Genomic DNA, 25,248 nt, shown 5'->3' with positions numbered 1-25,248 from the left:
TGTGCGGCCCGGGTTCGATCCTCAGCACCACATACAAACAAAGATGTTGTGTCCGCCAAAGACTGAAAAATAAATATTAAAATTCTCTTAAAAATTCTCTCTCTCTCTCTCTTAAAAAAAAAAAGTAAAGGTAACCTGTAGAATGCTCTTAATGAAATTTTATATAAGTATCATGTATACTTAAATATAGATAAATAGGTAGATAGCTATTATTGTACAATAATTACTTTCATTTGAATACTAACCAAGGCATCTAGAAAATGAGCAAAACAAAAATTTAGGAGGAATCATGTCTGATTCCTATTGTTACATTTTTAATCCTCTGTTGGACTTTAAAAACAATCCAAGGAGATGTGAGGAGTGCCACCTGCCTATAATCCCAGTGACCTGGGAGACTGAGACGAGAGGATCACAAGTTCAAGGCGGCTTAGCAACTTAGTGAGGCCCTAAGCAACTCAGTGAGACCCTGGCTCAAAATAAAAAATAAAAGGGGATTGGATGTAGCTCAGTGATAAGGTGTTTGTTGGTTAAATCCCTAGTACAACAAAACAAAACAAAGCAACAATAAAAACAATCCAAGGAAAAACATTGGTATCTCTTAATCTTCTTTTCAATGTAAAGTCCCAAAGATTTTTTCCTTTTTAAAGGATAGACAATAGAAATCATTTTTTTAAAAAGTTAAATTGTATGCCAAATCATTCACAGACATAACAAAATGTCTTTTTTTTTTTAATTTCCTCCCCCCCGCCTCTCTCTAAAAAGAGAGGGGGGGCTTTAAAAAGAGAGGGGGGGGAAGAGGAGAGAGAGAATTCTTTTTTAATATTTATTTTTCAGTTTTCGGTGGACACAACATCACAACACCTTTATTTTATTTTTATGTGGTGCTGAGGATCGAACCCAGCACCCCATGCATACCAGGCGAGCGCGTTACGGCTTGAGCCACATCCCCAGCCCACAAAATGTCTTTTTTTCAGTGAAAAACCCGGACTTAAGAGCTTGTTCTTGTCTTATAGTTGGAAGGGAAAGTGTACATCCTTAAATTACAGGTTTGCTTCATACATACATTCCAATGTTCTTACATAAAAGCGCTAGAGAAATATGCTTTAAAACATTTAACTGGCTTTGTAAAATGTATAATATGTTGGAAGGTTATCAATCTGTGTTTTTTTCACGAAGGAAACACATAAAATTTAACTGTTTCCTGGTTTCTATATAAGAACTCAGAATTTATGAATTGACATGAAAATTAAACACAAAATCCCCTTCAGGAAACTCTCTTCTCTTCTGGAATGACTCAGTAGATTTTCTCAAATGTTAATAATAAACAATCTTACTATTAGGTCTTAAATATTCTATCAAGTAATTCTTACTAACACATGGGTTCATAAGAGTTCCATCTTTCTTTGTCAAATTCCAGAAAGAAACAAAAATAATAGCTGGTTATTTATTATTATTTTCCTGCAACAAAATTGTTTCTTTAAATAACAATAATATGGACATAAATGGATCATTTTGAGATAAGGGACTTGATGTAAAGTTATCTCATTTGGTTTGAGTGGCTGCTTACCCAATATTGCCCAGCTCACAACCTGATTCATAAGAGGCAGTCCTTGTTTCTTGAGTAGACTATTGTGGGTACTATACACAACATACATGGAAAGCACTGTGCTCAGCATCTAAAAACACAAACAAAACAGGTCAATAAAAGAGAAGGTGGTGAAAGTCTATCTACCAGGAAAAAAAAAATGCTTAGGAAAGTGCTGAGAACAACTGGAACTGGCCAAAATACTACTAATGTTGGACAAGGTATTGAAATTGGATGAGGGCACCTTCTTGTGGCCAAGGCTAAGCATTAGCATTCCTATACTAAACAAAGGTCCTCCTTTGTAAGTATCACATGAAACACTTTACATTTTCAAGAGCATTTTTGACATATATCATTACAATTTCTATTTGGAAGTATTTGTTATAAATACTTCTTAAAAGTATGGAAACAAAGATGGTGATATGTACATAACTTAGTGCCTTCTCCTTCTGGACCTCTCCTATAGTACTACTGATTTATTCAGTCAACTGTGGTCTGAATATTGATGACAGAGGGAATACACAAAGTATAAATACTCTTCAGAGAATATTTATAAATTAGTATAGAAGTTGACAAACTATAACTCATAGGCTGGTGTCCTATTTTTATAAATACTGTTTTGGTGGAACATAATTACTCCCATTCATTCACCTGTTGTTTTTCTTTGCATTAAAATAGAAGAGTTGAACATCTGTTAAGACTCCATATTACCCATCAATCTAAAAATATTTACTATCTGGTTCTTTAGAAAAATGTTTGCTGAACCTGAACTAGTAGCTTAATTGCCATCTAAGAAATGAGCTAAATTTTGACTATGAACAAACTAAATTCTCTTATTAGAGTTTGGATTAGCGGTCTCACTACCAATGTTTCCTAGAGAAACATTTAATTTACTCTCATATTTTCAGTGTTAAGAAGCAAAACAGAAAACAATGCTGTTGTTAAAGCTATAACATAGTCCTACAATCCTTTTAACCGGAAGATACATTTTGGGGTATCGGGACAGTGCTGGAGATTAAACCCAGGGCCTCATCATGTAAGCCAGGTAAGTGTTCTATCTCTGACTTACAGTCCAGTTTTCTTTCTTTTTCTTTTCCTTTTTTTTTTTTTTTTTTTTAAATTTTTGAGACAGGGTCTTTTAAAGTTGCCCAGGCTGGGCTCAAACTTGGAATCTTCCTCCTGCCTTAGCCTCTTGAACAATTAGTATTACAGGCATACACCACTGCACTTGGCTTCTAAGACACATTCTAATTTCAGAGATGTTAAAATGGGATAAAAATGAGTCAATAAAGTATGGCAGGCAGTACAGGAATTAATGCAAGCTAATAAAATGAATGCAAAAAGGAACACTGTAATGGAGTTACCTAACATTTGGGTCTTTCTAACAAAGCATATAACAATTTTAGCAAGACATTCATTCTTTGCTCCTTTAGAATAACAGTCAGAAACATTCATTTCTGTCAAAGTTCTGGTGAAATGATAGGTGAATGCTGTCAAAGCTACTCTGGCTTTGGTGTAAAGCCAGCAAGTGCACCATTTCAAATGAAACATGTTTCAATGGCTTGACAGGATCTTTTTTTTTTTTTGGTGCTGGGGATTGAACCCAGGGCCTTGTGTATGCAAGGCAAACAATCTACCAACTGAACTATGTCCCCAGCCCTTGACAGGATCTTTGACAAAGCATTTCTTCTCTTTATACAAGTTCTCTAAGAATGCATTTAACTTATCATCTTTTATGTGGCATATTTTTATTTTTGACTGTTTTGGGAAATATTTTCTATTATTCCAACTCTGTTCTGAGGAAATTTGAGAAGACTCATATGAGTTTTGTTTCTTGTCACTGTTCTAGATGTGGTTATTTATTCACTTAAAAAGAAAAAAAGTAGTTTCAATCTTGATTTCCAACAACCAAAAAAGATAAAACTTTGTAAAATATTTCATTATATAATCTCTAAAATTCTCACAGCCCTATTAGATATTATGTCTACTTACAGGTTAAAAACAAACTGAAGTCAAAGTTCTGAAAATTATACATGTAGAATACAGTGCAACTGGGAATTGACTCAATTTTGAAACATGGAGTTTAAAGTTCTTTTCACTACACTAAGGCCACCAACCAAGATGAAGTTTATATTCTCCTAGGGTATCATCTGAGGTCTTAACCTAAGGCTTTTCTTCATATAAATATACTACAGGTTGCTTTCACTTCAAAGAATCTTGTCTCAAATGAGGACAAAAGAGAAATTCAGTCCAGAGGAAGCTCTTCTCAGCTCACGTTTTGGTCAGTCCAGATACCTTTTAAATCACTACAAATTCTCTGCTCTCTGTGTATCTTTCAGTTGCCTCTTGTTGACCTTTTTGCTATTTCATACCTTTGGGAGAACCTATTTCTATCTTAGAAATCTTTCTTCTTAGCTGGAGGATATTGAATGACATAAACATAATGGCACATTAAGAACATAATTAAATATGACTATAAGACATATTTTGCTATATCATTGGTATAACACATAGTATTGAAAATCTGCAACTCACCTGTAATAGATGTACCAATAACTCTTCTTTGATAAAACTATTTTTTCTTTTGATGAGAGATGTTATAACAAACAGGGATAGTAGAAGAACCAGCAAGCCTGCACTCATTCTGTTTCAAAATACAATTCACAATTTAAATTTTCTTAAGACATTTCCTGAACACATCATATGATAACATGATGCATTTTATTCTAATATAGAATTTCTCAATCATCTGATTTAATCAAGAAGCAGCAGCAAAATGGACACAGAAGTTTAGCAGGAAATATTAAAAATGTTAGTATAAAACATTTTAAGGATATATTTATTATTTCCACAATTTTTAGTAGCTTTACCTGATTTTTTTAATTCAACTTAAAAATTATTTTACATATACCAACGACTAAAATTCTTGGCCTGAATTGAACAAATTTAAAGTAAACAATATAAAAGATAGCTAAATAAATATATTATTAGCATCTATAACATACATTTTTCGACTATGAGCACTTACTTATTCACATAAAAAGTATCACATTTAAAATCTAAATTATTTCTAGCAGAGACAAACAGTTCCTTTCTAGCACTGACCCTGGTGCTTTCCTCAGTTGCCCTGACTAAAGGAAGAGTAGGACAGTGGTCACAAAGGTGGCATACAGGTGAGTACATTATTATACATTCTTTTTAAAAAAATATTTTAGTTGTAGATGGACACAATATCTTTATTTATTTATTTTATGTGGTGCTGAGAATTGAACATAGGGCCTCACACATGCAAGGCAAATGTTCTACCACTGAGCTACAACCCCAGTAATGAAATAACAGATTATACTTTTCAAGAATATGAGGTATAGAATGGCTTCTGAAGTCAAAGGTGACTGATATATCAAGGAAACTGTGCACTATTGAGCTTTATTTCTCACCCCCTAAAAATGTGAATAGCACAATACAACTGAAATTAATTTCAAGTCAGGATCTGGAACCCAAATATAACGAAGAGAAAAGAAATTAGGTTAGGAGAAATAAGGAAGACACCTAAACAATGCAAAGCAGGTATCCCCAGGAAAATGCTTGCTTTTTGTTTGTCAACTACATTCTGAGAATCATAAAGAAAAGTATTAATATACATAATTATATTAAAAAATTAAAACTTAAGAAAAACAGCAATGTGTGAATGAAGTCCTTTGTTATTTTTCTCTTTCTTTTCCTTTATAAAAATAATACGGACTCTTAACTTGCTGGTAAATATGTTTTTACTTTAGTGCACTAAAATAATAGGGACACTACAAATATATTATACAGTTTTGCTTTTTCCTCCAATTTTAATCTATGTTTCACATGCGTCTTTGTAATTTTTTAAAGAATGAAGTTGCTGTGATAGATCAAGTACAGAATAAAAATTTCTCCACAAACCAGGAATTAAAATAAAGAAGTTACAAATGTAACTATAGCAAGAAGCGAACATATAGTTAAAATCACTGAGCAATTTAAATTTACAGAAACATTATTTTAAAAATACAAATTAGATTTTTTATATTTGAATAGGTTTATTTGCTTCCTGCAGTCATCTTTAATAGAATATGCAAGAGGCAAATTTCTATGGACTATTTATATACTTTCTTTTTCTTTTAGTATAAAATAAATTCTGCTTAACTGTCAATACTGCTTGTGCAGGACTAATAGGCAAAGACTGATAAAATAAAACGGCTTTACAAAAGCAATAGAAAAGCTCAAAGAGCAATCTTCAGTAAGAAATAAATGAAAATATTTAAATTCATTTTCTCACATACTATTTATAGTTTATGATAGTTGCAAAATGTTGGATAACACTATTTAATGAAGTATGGCTTAGACAGTATAGTCTTGAAATTCAATATAATTATTTTGTGTTCTACTAATAAACTGACTTCTTGAGATAATTCCTGATGTATTGCATATTGATTTTCTTGCACCAATGAAAAAAATGTGCAGAAACTCCTAAATTACAGCACATACTTTAAAAAATTAATATTTTTTGCTAAAATAGATATATCCTCATCTATTAAAGATTACATTAAAATGTATTTTAAATGCTTATAGAATTCAGAAGACAGTAACAAGGATGATGACATCATTAGAAATGAAGAAAGGAAATGTTAAATGAAATAATGATCATTTAGCTTGCCAAGTACACAGAGATACACAGACACACACAACTGGTAGGTTATTTAATAATTTTAAAATATGGTTAAAAGATTTAGATTTATTTTGGTTATATTGAGGGGAAATAAACACATCAACAGAATGAATAACTTAGGTAAGATACATAGAAAAGTTGTCCAAGTAAATAGTTTGGTGCCATAAAGATCTTTATATTCAGATCAGGAGGAAAATTCTTTTTTCTAAGACATTTTAGTGTGAAAGGCAAAGTCAAACGCAAAGAAGGATAACACAATAGTTTTTGGACCTTTTTCCTTAACAACAAAACATTTTATCACATGAAGCTAATTTTTTTTTTCCAATTCCCCAATACATGAAAGAAAGAAAATCTAGACTTTTGGGGAAGTATTATGGTTTGGATATGAAGTATCCCCCGAAAAAGCTCACATTAGAAACATGGTATCCAATGTAGCAATGTTCAGAATTAAAATTATTAAATTATGGAGCTAAAATCTAACCAGTGAATTAATCCATTTGATGAATTAATAATGTGATGGACTACATGGGCATGGATGGTGAGTCACTGAGGGTGGGCTCCTGGGGACCATGTTGTCCCTGGCTCCTTTCTCTCCCTCTCTCTGATACCTGGCTATCATGAGCTGATCAGCTTTCCTCTGACAAGCCCTTTGGCCATGACATTTTGCTTTTACCTCAGGCCAGGGCAATGGAGTAGGCTGACCATGGATTGAGTCCCTGAAACTGTAAGTCCAAAATAAACTTTTCCTCATCTAAGTTGTTATTTTCAGATATTTTGGTTACAGAGAACCAAAAAGCTAAAAAACATGGGACATTATCTTAAATTACATTTTTTAATAGAATTTCATTTTCTGTGTGTTTGTGATATTGTTAAGTTTCCATTGTTTGGCACAATTTTATTGTTTGTGCTGGAATGGAAGCATCTCCAAGGAGACTTGATGATTTTAGCTTAGGCCAAAATCATGACTAATAATTTGATATTAATATTTTAATGTCTAGTTTGCTTATTTATTATTTTTATGTGGTGCTGAGGATCAAACCCAGTGCCTCACATGTATGAGGCAAGCGCTTTGCTACTGAGCCACAACCCCAGCCCTAATGCTTAGTTTGTTCATATGATTTTAAACTCATAATCAAGATTGGGTTCAAATTTCATAGTATTGACTGAGGGGAAAAAACTACTGAAAAGAAAAGAAGATACTGTTCATACACCAAAGAGAGATCTGGCTTTCGACCTACAACAGGCATCAGTGGGAACACTGCCAGGAGCAAAGAGAAGAAAGTCCAACTCAAGGAGGTGACCTAAAATCAAGGAAAAAAAAAAGTCATCTTTAGACAAATATTGTTTATCTTCAGACAAATATAGTGAAACCTGCCTTCAGTGTTTCAGGCTACCCAACTGTGAAACTAAAAAGAAAATGCAAAGCCTTAGAGCCATTTGCTTTATTTTTTATTTTAAATATCTTTTTTAGTTGTAGGTGGACATAATACCTTTATTTTATTTATTTACTTATTTTTATGTAGTGCTGAGGGTCAAATCCAGTACCTCACGCGTACCATGCAAGTGCTCTACCACTGAGCTACAACCCCAGCCCCCAGCCATTACTTTAAAAAGTAATAGAGTAACTGTTGGTGATGGACCTGATCCATAGTGGGTGCTGAATTCAGTACAATATGAGCATTATCTCACACAACAAGTAAATGAAATAGGATTTAAGCTTGGGCCTGATATTTTAAAACAAGTGTTTTCTTAATGTTATACCATATATTGATAATGGCATCTATAAGAAAACTACTACTACTGCTGCTGCTGCTGCTGCTACTAATATTTACTAAATTTTAATTGAGTCTAGAAGAGAAATAAGTATAAATACTATTATAATTAATTAAGACAAAACTGATCAATAATTCCATTAATTAGAGATTTTTGTAAATTCTCCAAGGTAGAAGATATGTTTATCCTCTGTCAAAAGTATCAAAGTGGAAACATAAGAGTGTTCTCTGTAGAAATACACTATAATTCTCTACCTAGCTAAAGGAAGAGTATATAATGAATATATATTTCTCTGGTGAAAAATTGAATGGTTCAGGCCCAAGAGGGAGGTGATTTCTCAAGACTCACTTTCAGAGTACAGTCCCCTAAGCCACTGCCCTGTTCTGAGTAGCTTTCTCCATCATTTAGATATTTAAAGCTGAAGGAATCCAGGAAATGCTTCACAGAAGGGCAAACCCGTTCTGCTTCTTCAGCATTTCAATTACCACATAATTGGCTCATTCTGATATGCAGGTCTAAGTGAATCACTGAAACCTAAAGCCAACATGAGGCCTCCTGTCAAAAGGACCAGACTCTTTAAGGACACATGCTACCTTTTGGTTTAAAAACAAACAATTCCTTGAGTTAAATACATATAATCTGTTCTATGTCAAAATGAGTACTTATACCTTTGCTCGCGTCCACAGCTGAGTGAGAAATGGCCAGCCCGCAAATATAACAAGTCCAGCTGTAAGCATATAGCGGTAGAAAAAACTGAGAACCTGGTAATGCATTCCAAAAAGAATGGAAAATGAGGTCATTGAATACCAGTTACATACATATGAAAGAAATCTGGAAATGTAATCTGGTAAATTACTTACTAATACTTCAATTCCCAAGGTACAGATTAACAGGTGCCCAACAAAATGGCTCAGAGGAAAGGTCAATAGTGATGCAACAAGGTCTTGAATAACTTGAAATCTGTTTTAAGAGATTATTTATGAAGAATATTTATACTCTGCATTGAACTAAAAAAGTCAAATAGCAAAAAATTAAAAAAAAACTTTGCACAAATCTAAAAATCAGGAAATTTTCCACTCATAGATTATTTTAAAAGTAAGATAAATTCCAACAGATATATATTTCAATGGCTTTGGCTCATACAATTTGGGTGAAGGGCAATCCACAAGTATTTTGGAAAAAATGTAATTTTGAATTAATTTGAAATGATCACAAAAGTTTGCCTGGTTTCTTTTTTTATTCTTTTTTTTAAACATTTTTTAAAATTGTTGTTGAACCTTTACTTTATTTATTAATTTATTTATATGGGGGGCTGAGAATCAAACCCAGTGCCTCAAACATGCAAGGCAAGTATTCTACCACTACGCCACAATCCCAGCCCAGTTTGCCTGGTTTCTATAAACATTAATGACAATAAATGAGCCTTATCTTATTTAAGTTTAAACACAGGTACATACAATTACAGATGTAATACCAGAAGTAAAATATAATGAACCCACACCTAGGCAATCTTATATTAAAATCTCAATCATCTTCATGAAATAAAAGTAGGTTTTTCCTCACCTAGATAACGGAAAATCCCAATTGTACTTTATGGTTGAGCTAAATAACCTTTTCCAAACTCAATTTAAGATGTCATTAATTGTACAATAATTGTATTTGGGAATTTATAACCATAAAAAATGTATTATATACTCAATAACTTTTATATTTTATTGCTGGCAAGAAAAACTTTTAACATTTGTAGTACATTAAGTGGGTAATTATAAAAGGTCAGTATCATTTACTTTATGACCTTTTTCTGATTGAAAACAATGGCTGCAGAATTTTATCAAACTATTAATAGGAAAGGAAAGGAAATACCAGTCCATGTAGGAAAGGAAAGCTAATACCAGTCAATGATGTTATCTTCATCATTAGGAAATTTATAGGAAAAAAATGTAAAACTCTTGTAAAACATGTTTTCAAAATGTGTTATCTTCATTTAATAATTCAGAGGCATTCTATAGCAGAATAGAATTTTCTTCTTTTTGTTTTTTTGGTACCAGGGATTGAACCCACGGGTGCTTAACCACCGAGCCACATCCCTAGCCCTTTTTTGTATTGTTTTCAATAGTGAATAAGTACAGAGTAAAAAGAGATTATAATGAATTATACAGGGTCTTGCTGAGTTGCTTAGGGCCTTGGTAGGTTACTAAGGCTGGCTTTGAACACGCAATTCCCCTATAGGTGCGCCACTGTGCCTGGCTAGAATAAAATTTTCCACAAGGATAAAAAAACCTTTCAAAAATTATGAAATCAGGGAAAATGACATTAGAAAAAAACTGAACTAAATAAGCATATCCAACAACTCTATCCTTTCAAATGGAGAAGTATGTTCTTTGGTCAATGTCTTTATGCCTATGTTTAAAAATAGTTACTAACCTAAACATTTTAATACTTTTTTTATTTTTATATTTAAAAACTAAAACATTTTTAATACTTCATGTTTTTAAATAATGGAAGAGCTATCAAAGCTAGTCATCAAAAATTAGAATAGTCAGGCCTTGTGGTATACACTGTAATTCCAGCTACTTAGGAGGCTGAAGCAGGAGGATCACAAGTTCGAGGCTAGCCTAAGCAACTAAGGGAGGTTCTGTTTCAAAATAAAAGAAATAAAAAGGGTTGAGATGTAGCTCAGTGATAAAACAACACTTGGTTCAATTCTTAGTACTACAAAAGAAAAAAATTAGAATAAAAATATGCATAGTGTTATGATGTACAGGTAAGGCAATCTTGAGGATATCCTTATTTTAGGTTCTCACCCCCTGGTCAGCTTTAAGGGTGTAGTTTTCTGAGAGGATATTTTGATAAGCCAGACTAAGTTTAAGTTCCACTTTGCTTATGTAAATATAGAAATCCACAAGATCTCCAACATGATTCTGGCTGTCTTTGAACATGAATCAGTGGTTTTACGTAAAAGTGCTTAAAACTCACCTTACATCCTTCCTTTTGAAGCTTTCTAGAATGGTGACAATCCATTTTAAGTCCAACTTGTAAGGAAGTACTATAAAGTACTTAAAGTACTGACAGCACATGTGAATGATAAGGACTAATCTGTCAGTATACCTTACTGTATTAGACTTAACTACAAAGTTTCACTTATCTAGGCTGAAAGGATGAGCAGGAAAAGAGGGGGAGAAATTTATAGGAAAAAAAAATGTAAGACATGAAGATATTCTGGACTCTGAGATAGTGAAACATGTTCAAATATGTTATTTTATGCCCAGTACAATCAATGTTAATTATGTTATTTTTATTCCACATTTTTTCTTATAAAAGATACACAAAAAAGGAAACAGGGTAACTGCTATCTCAGTGTAATAAAGATGAAGCCAAAAGGGAAAGGTAAAATAAACAGAATGTTTATATGCAACATTTATATAGTTATAAATAAAGTGAGAGAGTTTAGAGATTTGAGAATATTATAAATATCTTTGATGATGTATGCCTCAGAAATCTAATGCATTTTAAATGTAGATTTAGCTGTCAATGAAGTGAAAAACAAGGCAGCAAGATAGTTACTTACTCTTTTAGAACTGCATACCATATTGGCACTGGCAACAAACAATATACATAGTAAGTCCAGGGACAGGCTTGAATCAGCAGGAAGAATGTTACTAAAATGCCAATAGCTACAAAACTACATGGCAGAAGATGGCTTGCTTTCTGAAAATCAAACATAATATTGAAACGCTTCCAACAACCTATGCTAATTGATAGGCTTTTAAGAGATTTTATAAAGTGAAGAAAACATTTTACTGTCTTTCAATAGTTCTACAATTAGATGATAAATAAAAGAGCTACATTAAAAAACAAAAGAAAATAATCTGTCATTTGAGGAACATATTATAGAAGAAAAAACTGGATATTTTGGGATTGTTACAGTTAGACAATTCTGAAGTCACAAGTGATCATGGTCCTAAAGTCTGTTTATAATAATAAATTGTTCAAAACTTAACGTATTCTCTCAATTTTATAAATGTTTACAGAAATTTCTGGATAACTCACAAAAGCTTATTTAATCCATAATACATTATAAGACTTAATGTTCATTTAGAACAATGTTTCTATTTATTCAAACTACAATTTGACATGCTACCCAGGCTACTCCACTGCCCAACTACCACAGGTCCTTTCAGTCATATCTACTCTTCCCAACAACCTGCCAAACAAGGGAGTTCCTTCAAAGTATGTCACCATTGATAATCTCCATGGGTCAGGCAGGCCAATGGATGCTCTGGGCCAGTTACATCAATAAGTATAATAAAGACTTTCAGAAGAGTTAAACACAGCTGGAGAGAAGAAGGGGTGGAAAGGAAACATGGTACTCTTCTGCTTCCATTTCATGGTTTTTCTGTTTTGCTGTTTTAGCCAAAGCTAAATGAGGCAACAATAAACAACTACTTTCTGAAAGCAGGGAATTTCAAGGAGGAAAAGGAAGAGATTCTTTTCCTTTTTATAGTTCTTCCCTGCTGCATAAAATGTTATCAAAAACAGGTAAGAATTAAGCATAAACTAGGACATAGTTGTAAAGGGGGGGGGGGCTAACCCACAATATTGTAACTAAGAGTTTGGAGCTGGGTAGATCAGATTTCATACCCTAGCTCCCATACTTTCTCACTGTGGGAATCATAAGTATTAAAGCTTTCTGAGACTTAGTTTTATCCCATCTATAAAATGGGAATAATTTCATACCTACTTAGCAATGCTTATAATGCTTACATGAGATTAAATAAAGAGCTTAACAAAATGCCTAGAATATTACTACTACTTAGTAAATGATGGCTACTGTTATTACTTTTATTTTTATTCTCTTTCCTCTCCTTCTTCTCTTTTGCATTAGTCCCAGGTCATTATAAAAATCTGTTAGTGATAGCACTGGAAAGAGAGAAGTGAGAGACAGTAATGGTCCAAGGGAAAGCAAGAGTAGTCATGGGATGAAATAAGAATATTTGGTTATAAAGCAGAAGACATCTGAACTAGCAAGGGATAAGGAGAAGGTAAGCATATATCAAAATTAAATACAGAATTTAATTAAGGAGACGTAGAAAATTACATTTCAAGGAAAAAAGATTACTCACTGCATTTGCCTATAATAGTAAATAAATCAGAAATGACTCTAGGATCTGGGGAACACTGTCTTGTAGAAGTGACATAAGCTTTAGAGTCACACCTAAATTTAATTCTGATGCTACCATTCTATTTGCTTGTCAATTTGACTAAACCATTTAGCTTGTCTGAAACTGTTCCCTCATCGAACAATGGATGATAATATCTGTTGCAAAGTCATCTCTCATTTTGCTACAGGTGCTCTATACACTTAAAGTTCTTCCAACAAACCATTCTAGCTTACCTCTCTCCGGGCACAGGCTGAGAACATCCTTTTTCTTGTTGGGTTATTCCACCCACTCTTTAAGATTCTTCTTTGGCAATCACCTCTTCTGCAAAGCTTCCCTACACCCCATTCTAATCAGAACACAGCTGCAACTATCTGACATTCTAACTGCTTTCCACACTTCCCTTCAGCTAATGCTATACACTATGATATATTATTCCTCCTATGAAACTGTTGAGGTTGTATCACTTCTCAACACTGTAAACTCTACACTAAAGGGAAATAAAAATATTTTTGCAAACAGAACCAAAGGATTCAAAATACATGAAATGATCTCAACTGTAATGGTCAGTTTTATGTGTCCACTTGACTGGCTATCATCTCCAATTATTCGAACACTATCCTAGCTGTTACTGTAAAAGGTATCTTGAAGCCATGGTTAAAATCCATAATCAATTGACTTTAAGTATTCCAGATTTAGTCTACATAAATGGGTGGGTCTGGTTCAATCAGCTGAAAGACTTTAAGGGTAGAATTGAAGCTTCCCTAAAATACAAATTTCATCCACTGGTTGCAGCTTTAGTTGCTATCTGCTTGTCCAGCCTGCCTTCCTGATAGCCTGACCTATGGATTTAGGACTTAGTTAACCAATCCCCACAATTGAAAAGCCACCTCCTACATTAAATGCTTAATATATATTTCCTACTGATCTCCCAATTTTCCACTTAAGTGAAAATGTTATAGTTCAGCATTTAAAGCCTTTGACTTCCTTGGCCTGTACTGTCAGTATATCTCTTATCAGTCACTTGAACAAACCTACTACATTCTACCCAAATTTATTTTGAAGTTACTATAGCGTTGAAACAATGAGAATTTAAGTGTTAGAAAATATGAGTTTTGTCATTTAGAACACTCAGGACAGTCTTGGGTAGTAGGGCTCAATAAAAACTTACCATCCCCAGCATAATAGTCCATTTTCCCAGCTTTGCCTATTTTCATCATTCAATTTGCTTTAATTCTCATCCTCTCCCTACAGTCTATTAAACTTTTACCAAGACTTACTTCTTCCTTGCTATCATCACCTTAGTTAAAGTGAGTTCACCTTTATTTAAAATGATAATCTTAACAGGAAAGACAGTAGAATGAAATGGACATAACTTTCTTATGTTCACATATGAATATATGACCTGGTAAAACTCTACATCATGTACAACCACAAGAATGGGATCCTAATTAGAATAAGTTATACTCCATGTATGTATAATATGTCAAAATATACTCCTCTGTCATGGGTATCTAAAAAGAACAAATTAAGAAATGACAGTCTTTATATCATCTCACTTAACTTATATTAAGGTTGTTTTTTGTAATGGAGTATAGTGTACCAATATCTGGTAAGTTGGTTATGCGTGCACATATCTTACCTACTTAATTCTAAGATCCTTAATGTCAAAATCTGAACTATGTATCTCTTTGCATAGTCCACATATTATCTAGCATTGTACTATATACTCAATGAATATTGGATACATTCTCCAGATGAATAAAGAACTATCAGGTATAAATCTTGCTGACATATCAATGTGAAAACATCATTTCCTTTCCCAAGGACCTGAACATCAGGATAAAGATAAAAAGCAATATTTGGCACAAAACCGTGTGGGATTAAAATCTTAGTTCTTCACATTATAGCTGAGTGGTCTTTAGCAATGCTAGTCACTTAATTACCCTCAGCTTCAGGTTCTTCTTTTGTAAACAGAAATTATAATGTTTACCTTAGCACTGTTATGAGTCTTGGTTAGTAGAATATATTTAAAGTACCCAGTAGACTGTCTAGATATACCCATTACTAAAACACAGTAATTTCTGTGTTTTTTCCTACCATGCACAGGAAATTATTCCTATTTTACTCAACATCACATATATTCAAATAATTAAAATTACTTGCGGGAAATTATATAAGATACGCAAGCATTGTGACAAATTGAAATAAACACTAATGTTCTGCCCTCTATTACAGAAAAATAAAATGTAAAATTAGAAAAGTTATCATTGGAAATGTTTGCAGACTACTATTATCAAAAATATAACATGAAAATATATTACTCTTTAGAGGATTTGGGCACTGTAATTATTATTAGAATGAAGAAAAGGAAATATAAGTGGCATATTTTCACTGGTAAATCCTGGTTAGCAATTTATTTTAAATAAGAGAAGTGTTTCAATGCAGTAAAACTATACATGTAGTATAATATTTTCTGTGTTTAAAGAGGTTTTTTAAATGTTTTTCATTGAAATTACAGTAAACTAGGGTACATTCTTAAAATAAACAGAAAGTTCTATTAGAATTTGGTATTTTGAATAATTTCAGAAAGTTGAAGGAGAAATAAATTACAGAAAAATATACATTACTCAGAAATATTTGGAGCAAGTGATCATAAATTTTCAGCTTACAGAAAATTACAGAAAAATATACATTACTCAGAAATATTTGGAGCAAGTGATCATAAATTTTCAGCTCCTAAACTGTTAATAGCAGATAAGGTTAATTACATTGCTTTGAAGTAGTTTTCTGATTACCTATACTGGAAAGATATAAAATACTTATATTAAATAGTTACAAAAAAGAGCAGAAATCAACATCATTAACTATAGAATTTAAATTATTTATGTAGATTATAGCCTTCATATGTTACAGGACCAATATTAATACATCTTCTTACCAAATAAAGAACTAGAGATAACAAAAGAGATCCAATATACCAATACAAACAAAGAAAAATAAAGAGTTGACTTAGCACAAAGACTTACACATTATATGAACTCACTACACATAATTTGGTTAAATTTCTTTCGTTAGTGATTGTTATACCATCATGTAAATCTTCATTATATTTTCTGAACCTACCTTAACTTCTTTACTAATACTTCTTGTTAGGTTGGAATGAGACTTGATGATCAGCAAAGAAACATAAGAAGTCCAACCCACAAAACCAATAGCAACACTGATGCCCAAGAAGAATCTGTCATAAGTGTGATAATAGGACAATCCTTTTAATGCAAGATGAATCAGTTCTGTGCAAAGGGAAACCTATAGAGGAAAAAAAACATATAACTTGCACCTGGAAAGAATAAGAAAATCTAAATTTCAAAGAAAGAAAAAAAGTTTCTAACAGCTAAACCACTATAGTAAATCAGAGTGAGCTTATAGATGACAAATTTAAGAATAGATTTTGTCTAAGAATATTCTTGCAAGTACAAAAAAAATTCCAGAATACAATTAACTTTTAAATCTTGATGAAAAGGGGCATTTTAATGTAAATCATTTAAGATATATATGTAGTATTCTAAAATAATTCTTTTTGCAGAAATGATCTTCAGATGACACATAGAAGAAATGAAGGTTCTCTACTAAAGGTGCCAAATAATGGAGATTCCCACAATGTGTGAATGTATATATGTGTGCATGTACACCCCCACACATCCCTTTATGTCTTTTCATATCAAATGACTCAAGACCATTATAAAACATCACTAAAATAGCTTACTATGGCAGAGGAAAAGAAAAGCTTATCATTTAAAATCACAATAAAAACAAACATTGGAAATGCATGGTTTCCAATTACTTGGGCACTTTTATAAAATGAAAACAGAATTCTTTCTTACTTTAAAAGTATATGAACATTTAATTAAAAAAACTAAAGAAAAACATGGGGAAGGAGTTGGGAAGAGTCAAAACTTCAGTATGAATCATTAGATCTTCATTTTTTTTTTTTTCCTGGCACTGGGGATTGAACCCAGGAACTCAAACATTCAGGGTAAGTGCTCTATCACTAAGTTACAGCCCAGTCCTTTTTCACTTTATTTGTCCAGGCTGATCTCAAACTTGCCATCTCTGTCTCAGGCTCCTGAGTAGCTGGAATTTGAGCCTCGCACCCAGCATTATTAGACTTCTGATAGTGCAATGACACATGCATGGCATTCTAAAATATTTTACATAAGAAAGTGACAGTAACTTGAAATTTATTTTCTCATTTTAAAAAATGGGAATAAGGTTCATTTCTAATGCTAAGTCAGTAAAGTGCGCCCATAATATTATCTGAAATAAAGAGAAGTATGTCCATGGCCAAAGCAGATCCTCAGGAAAGTATCCTGGCCTGCCCAATGTGCTGCTGCTCTTCATCACCATACCTTGCCCTTCCCCAACTCTGAAATGCTAATCAGCTATTTATGTCCACAACACCTGGATACTTTACTTACCGCTTCATCAAACTTTCCCTGTTTTATGTACAATCTTGCTTTTCTTAAAATGTCTACCTGTTTAGAATCAGAGAGCAACCTACAAAAGAAAAAGAATACGTTTAAAATGTTTTCTCATTTCAGTTACATTTGCTCTTGACTTTTATTTTCACTTGAAAAAAAAAGGATAGTGAAAATTGAGAAAACAAAAAACAAAACAAAGCAAAAATGCAAGAAAGAAATCTTAAACTAAATTGTATTACTTCTGGCTGTTTGAACTCTTCTAAGAAATAGCTTATAGCTAGATCTAGTTTTCTTGACCCAAAGTTTTAACTATAAAACTACACTATGAAAATCACATAAGCCAACTTTATGAAGAAATGTTAAGACCCTGACAAAGATATTCTGGTTAAATCAAAGTAATTAATGGAATACAGAGTAAATGGCATAAGTTCTATCACTAAGCCCTCATGTGTTTATGGCAGACATGAAACACAAGGCAGGACCATCAATGCATTTTTCGCTCCCAACCCAGACAGAACCTAACCAACAATGCAAGTCAGTGAATAACCCGAACTTATTATACTATGCAATATATGGGGAAATACTAAAATATACAGCATTGCCTGAAACTATAGAAACTGAGGAAACATAATAATGAAACAAGTATGTACATTTAAACACAAAATTGCAATACAGAGCTTAACTAAACCTACACTCCTAAACTTAATATATTAATGTTTAAAAATTATAGGAAGTAAATATTTTAAGCAATCATTACTAGTTTCAGGTGGGAGGGTCAGACACTTATTTCAGAATCTGAGATTCTTGTCTAGAAAACGCACACCAAGGGGGTAGAGAGAGAAGAGGGGAGGGGAGGGGAGGGGAGGGGGGATAGTAGAGGATAGGAAAGGCAGCAGAATACAACAGACACTAGTATGGCAATATGTAAATCAATGGATGTGTAACTGATGTGATTCTGCAATCTGTATACGGGGTAAAAATGGGAGTTCATAACCCACTTGAATCAAAGTGTGAAATATGATATATCAAGAACTATGTAATGTTCTGAACAACCAACAATAAAAATTTTAAAAAAAAGAAAATGCACACCATTTAAAATTTTATGTTTTTTCAGAAAATTTATTAATCTTAGGTGCCTATCTATTACTTCCCTTAGAGTTTTATGGGAGACTCTGATAAAGAATCTGTGCCTATTTCTAAGAGCTATCAGATAGTCCAATCCAATCAGCAGGTTCTCATTTTTTAGACTCCAGGAAAATTCTCCTCCCCGCTTATATTATTGGAAATTGGAATGAAAAAGTACCAAGAAGCAGGAATACATGAAAGAAGAAAAATCGACTTCAAAATGTTGCCTTGATCCATTCTCTATCCCTTCAGACACCAAACATCGTTTGGGAATATTTTCCTGGAAGTTTTAGAAATTAAATTACTGAGCCAAAGTGAACAGACATTTTTTGAAGATGCTAAGTTGAATTTCCCAAATTTCTAAAAAAGACTTCTAGTTGATCTTTTTCCTTTTGCTTTGATCCACTCAGATTCTTAAATTACCGAGTACACCATCAACTTCCTTGTAACTGATACAGGCTTATTGTCTATTTCATCAATTCTGATCTTGCTAGACTATTGATGACACTCTCCTTCTATTCAACTTAATTTCCCATTATCCAAAATGTATACCATCTGCTAAATAAGGTTAAACTCTTTGTTCTTCATCTATCATGTATTTACATCTGAGTTCTTACTCACAAAGATCTTCTCTGCTTTCCAAAATCAAATCTTCATCATTCATTATGGTCCATTCCAAATCTCACCTCATACCACTAACACTTTTGTGTGGTCTAATGATCAGTTTATTTTCTTTCAACTAAATTAGAACCTCTACATGGATCAAGATAATAATATTCATTAATTTGCCCAGTAATACTTAGCCAAGTGCTAAGCACATACAATAAATCAATAAATCTTAATTGGTTAATATGCTATCAAAATTCTGTAGACCTAAGAAAGGAAAAAAGTAAGAGAATGGAATACATTGCCATTCTTAAAGTATCTAAGGATTTGCTAAATTAAATAAAAAGATGAAAAAGAAGATTTTCTGAAACCAATTACTTATGCTAACTTAAGAGGCCTTCTCAAGTATTAAGAATGAAAGAAGAAACATTTATGCTACATTATATTAAGAGTACTCACATAAAGAAACAAGTCAGGCTAATTTATAATTTTTCATAAATGGACTATTCATAAATCTTGAGACATATCAAAATAGACACACCAAAAGCCTGCATTATATCTGAAAATCATCAAAATGTTCTGTATAAACCTCACTATGGCCCCATGACACTTAAGACTCATAAAATTGTCCCCAATATAAATTTTTTAAAGTTTCATATCAAGTTGAGAAGGGATATGAAATAAATATTTTTATTTATAACATATTTTAAACATAAAGAACTTTTTGAAAAACAAATTCCAGAATATAAAGTAAAACATAAATATTTTTGTAATAAAGAAAACAAACAAAATAATAATAAGTAAAGGGAACTGGGAGGGGAGTAGTGAAAAGAATATCACGTACAAATGAAAATAAATAAGGGAGCTCTGATACATAATTGTGAATAAATCTTGAAAGCCACATGAATAGAAAAAAAAATTGCAAAAAAACTGTATTTTAAAAATAGGGATTCAACTATGTCACATCATTTAATATCCTATTTTTAAAAAGAATCTAAAGAAACATGGCAAAGTATTAACCTCTGTTATGGGTAGAAGAATTTTTGTTATAATCTATATTCTTTTCAACAAGCTTGAAATATTTCTTAATTAAATCTTAAAATATGTTAATAAGGGATATGTTCATACACATAAACATGCACACATGAGATATATTGGCAATGCAAAATAAACTGGAATTTACCTTCAGAGAAAAAAACAACTATGTAAGATTGGGATATGAGAGGAAAGGTAAATTTTTCTTGTTATGCAATTTTTATTGTGTGCACATATTATTTTTCATGAATATTTTACCAACCAGTTTTTTAAAATAAAATATTTAAAACACTAAAATTTAGTCATAGCTTCTGGCTATAACAGAGAAGCTTTGGCATATCAACACTCTCACTAGGACAACTAGAAAGCCTAATAAAATAAATTAAATATCAATCTGAAAGTACTAAGACAATTAAGAAACGAAAGGCTAACATCCTAAAGGGAAAGAAACCATAAAGAAGGAACCCAACTTTCTAATCAAGACATCTGCCATTTGTATCTTGGCCTAATGCAAAAGGCTGAGAATTTGGGCATATAGATGCAGCCCAGAGGTAAATAATACAATAGAGGCTTTGGCAATCTTGCATAACTGGAGTGATAAAAAATAAAGTTTGTAGCTGCCAATGCAGGCAGGAATTGGGACCTAAAAGGCAAGAAAAATAAGAAAACAATTCTGGGTTTCAAAAAAATAGATCTCCTAGAATTATTTTCTAGAAGAATTACTTAAACAATTTTAATAGATTCTGAGGTGACGTGGGGATTTGTTGTTTGTTTGTTTGGTAATGGTGTGCTTGGAACCAGTGGCCTCACACAATTCTAAGCCAGTGCCCTTCCATTGAGCTACATCCCCAGCAAAAGAAGTCAGGTGAAAATGAGAATATACTGTGTGAATATAAAGCTCAGAAATAGGGATAACTACTTGATGGTATTTATAAATCAAGGTTTAGATCTGGAGGAGGCATAAAAGAAACTTGGAGGTAGAATATTGATGTATTTTTTGATATAGATGCTGGTTACAAGAGTGTATATTTTGTACAAATCCACACTTTAAACTTAAAATTTATGTACTTTGTTCACATGCTTTAATAAAATTTACATTAAAATTTGATCAGTTTTGAAACAGGCTAGACAGAAGGAAGATAAGCCATTTTCTTTCACATACTGTAATGAAGAGACTAAGGTAATACTGAGAACGATTTAAAGTACAATTGAAAGTCAGAGGTATTTTTGAGGAAAAAAATGGCTACAATGACAGCCAACAGTGCCATCTCAGCTTGAGGAAGTTCTTTCAGTAAGTTTCACAGAGAGGACACAGTTCCTTGTGCCTAGACCTCCTCAGAATTCAACCATCAATCCATAAAGGTCAAAATGTCCACTCTAAATCTATTAATAGACACTTTACCAAATCCAAGCACTTTATCATTTTATTATTAAAAGTTATGCCTGATGCACAGTATTTTATTATATATATTGAATATAACACATAGATTATTTGTTCCATGGTATAGATAAAGTATCTACTTCTCAAAGTCACAACTTTTAGGGATAATTCTATTTATTTGAATGGATAGTCAGAAATTTTTCAATCTAAAATTCCTAGATGGCACATAAAAGTTAAATTACTTAAAAACTATGTATTATTCTTATTTCAACTAATACTCTTAGAATTCAATAACAGACTTTTTATCATTTTCCTCTTAATGAATACATCTGCTTAGCACTTCCTTGCTTCTAGATTGATGGCACAAAACAGTAACATGGACATTTGGAGAGAATTCAGAATAGTAGCAATTAAAGGGCTGAAAATTAACTTTCTTTAAGGGAAAGCTGAAGACACCACCTAAACTAATACAGGAAAGAGAAGGTTTCAGGAATAAAAATATATTCTCAGATGCTAATAAGGAAGAAATTGATCACCTGTTCTACCTTTTGGAAAGTGAACTTGGTCTAAGAATTGTTGTTCAGAGACTGTTTTCATTTTTAAAAAGCAGTTTAAACATTGACATTTAAGAGTTAGACAATGATATACTAAATTAATTTCACTCTATATCTGTGCTTCTACTTTTCCTGAAGTAATACAAGTTTTAGATATGATGTCATATAATGATAAATTATTCATCTACACTTTAAATAAAGCCTCTGGAATATTTGCAGCATAATTAGCTCTCATGCCCTTATAAAAAAATAAGGCAGTGATGGAATACACATTTTTTATGCAGAGAATAACAAAAAAACCTTAATAATTGCTGAGTGATAAAAATATTCTGTAAGATGGAGGACACTGTGGTAAACAAACAAACTGTCCTGGATGAAAGAAAAAGCACATTACAAACTAAACGGCAGAAAAGCCTATCATAATATTAATTTATTGATAAAGACTTTCCAAGAAAATTTCCTTTTATTCCATAAGCCAAATGGAGTTTCCAAAATCAGGATGAAAATAAGAGTTAGAGGGATATTTGAAAGCAAGCAAATTTAACAAGAAATATGATAATATGACATTATTCAAATCTATTCAGTTTTTCAGTTTTAGATATTAAGAAGGGAGAGTGAGATTGTAAGGGATAACTAAAAAATTTTTAACTGAGTGTCCTACGTTAGCATGAGTTGGGTGGTGAGATTTGAGATAAGAAAGGACACTTGAATGGAGACAGCAGGAAACTTGGAAGGACACAGAACCTAACGTTTTGTTGCACACTGAAATTCATCACATTTGGGCCTGGGCTGTGGCTCAGTGGTAGATGGCTCGCCTAGCACATGCAAGGCACTGGGTTCGATACTCAGCACCACATAAAAATAAATAAATAAAATAAAGGTATTGTGTCCAACTACAACTAAAAAATAAATATTTTTTAAAAATTCATCACATCTTTTGTGACTATAAAAATGGGGTGGGGATGGGAGGAGTAAGCCAAAACTCTAGAAAAAGATTTTTCAAATTATCTTCTAAACTAAGTAGGAACTCTAACACATGGAATGTTATAGAGATTTAAGCATTCAAAAAAACATTATTTCCATAAGGTTCAGGGTACAGTTCAATAGAAATGTATAGCTCAGTAGAACAGTACTTGCTGAGCATGCATGACATCCTCTGTTTGATCCCACAATTGCAAACAAAAAATTTTTTACAAAGTTATGATATAAAACTTGCTGGCTTATCTCACTAACAATTATTTATTCAGAGACAGAATAAGTTCTTCCCATGAATATTACTGTCCACATTATGATGTAAATATTATATTATTTACTGTCACTAAGATCAGACTTTAATAAAATGTGTTTATATTTATTTTGGTACCTGGGATTGAACCCAGGGGTTCTTGACTCCTGAGCCACATTCCAGGTCTTTTTATGGTGGTTTATTTATTGTTTGTTTGTTTTGTTACAGGGTCTCACTAAGTTTCTTAGGGCCTTGCTAAGTTGCTGAGGCTGGCTTTGAATATAAGATTTCATTGAGCTTATGTTTCAGCCTCCCGAGTCTCTAGAACTATAGGTGTGCCTGGCTAAGGAAAATTACTAAGTATATCACAGCAAAATCAGCTATGGTAGACTGACATTCTAAAGACCAAACATTCCACAAAACTGTACTGACACTAATTTACTTACTGAACTACTAATGTATATGAGACCTAAGTATGCTTTTAAAAAATTTATCAAATTTGATTAATTTACTAAAAAAAAAACCTGATAGCCCTGCCTTAAAAACATAATTTACTGTTTAGTATAGCATTTGAGACAGAAGAAATAATGAAAAATAGCACAGTTAGGCGTTAGAATATCTGGGTTCAAGTTCCAGTTCTACATCTTACTAGCAGTGACCAAGGACTGGGAGGACTCAGTTTTATCACCCATGTGGTAAAGAAAATCTCGTTTCATTCAATTAGCTGGTTTCTCTGAATGGTCTCTGTAAAATGCAAATCTGACCATGCCTTAAAATACATTATTTTAAGAACAAAGTACAACCCTTCATCTGCCCACCAGGACAACTCTGGCCCCCACTTAATGTTCTCTTTTGCTCTTCCTACATTCCTTCAAATGCCAAACATAAGTTTAGTGAATTCTTCTCCAATCTTTGAACATTTTGTTGTGTTTTCCCATAGTCTTGTGTCCCACAAACAAGTCTATGTTCCAAAGAGGCAAAAGTATATTTCTTTTCTTTACTTTTGCCAGGTGCAGTGGTGCATACCTGTGATCCCAGCAACTCAGGAGGCTAAGGCAGGATGATCTCCAGTTTGAGGTCAGCCTTGGCAATTCAGCCAGGCCTTAAGCAACTTAGAGAGACCTGTCTCAAAAGAAAAAATAAAAAGGGCTGGGGATGCAGCTCAGTGGTAAAGTACCCACTTTAAAAATTCCCAGTACTCGACCTCCAAAAAAAATCCACACAAAAACTTGACTTCTCTTTATGCATTTTCACATAGGATATGTTCCAAAAAACTAGGAACTACAGAAATGCTTCCCTTAAAAAAAGTTTTCTCTATCAAAATACATATAATTTCTAATAATTGATAAATTAAAATTAGTAAAAAACTAAAATTACAGACCACAAATCTTACTCATGTTGCATTTTTGGTTCAATTTCCTTCTTTCTCTCACTAATTTTTTTTTTTTATTGGTTGTTCAAAACATTACAAAGCTCTTGACATATCATATTTCATATATTTGATTCAAGTGGGTTTTGAACTCCCAATTTTACCCCAAATACAGATTGCAGAATCACGTCGGTTACACATCTACATTTTTACATAATGCCCTATTAGTAACTGTTGTACTCTGCTACCTTTCCTATCCTCTACT

General features: G+C 32.6%; 1 protein-coding gene across 7 annotated transcripts in view; it reads right to left on the bottom strand.

The window, feature by feature from the left end:
- Pign (phosphatidylinositol glycan anchor biosynthesis class N) overlaps positions 1-25,248 on the bottom strand; it is a 116,295-nt gene that overhangs the window by 47,985 nt on the left and 43,062 nt on the right. For all 7 annotated transcript variants that reach the window (XR_007348788.1, XR_007348789.1, XR_007348790.1 and 4 more), the window contains exons 14-21: positions 17,686-17,764; positions 16,334-16,516; positions 11,617-11,756; positions 8,909-9,008; positions 8,717-8,809; positions 7,485-7,576; positions 4,121-4,229; positions 1,568-1,676 (exon numbers count right to left, since the gene is read on the bottom strand). Coding sequence is in view for 4 of the 7 variants with exons in the window: in XM_015482330.2 (XP_015337816.1) it covers positions 1,568-1,676; positions 4,121-4,229; positions 7,485-7,576; positions 8,717-8,809; positions 8,909-9,008; positions 11,617-11,756; positions 16,334-16,516; positions 17,686-17,764 (905 nt within the window). In the remaining 3 variants the exon portion in view is untranslated. The remainder of the gene's footprint in view (positions 1-1,567; positions 1,677-4,120; positions 4,230-7,484; positions 7,577-8,716; positions 8,810-8,908; positions 9,009-11,616; positions 11,757-16,333; positions 16,517-17,685; positions 17,765-25,248) is intronic.

Source organism: Marmota marmota, unplaced genomic scaffold (assembly GCF_001458135.2).
Source record: "Marmota marmota marmota unplaced genomic scaffold, marMar, whole genome shotgun sequence".
NCBI classification, from domain to species: domain Eukaryota; kingdom Metazoa; phylum Chordata; class Mammalia; order Rodentia; family Sciuridae; genus Marmota; species Marmota marmota.
This window is presented reverse-complemented; position numbering and strand designations above follow the sequence as displayed.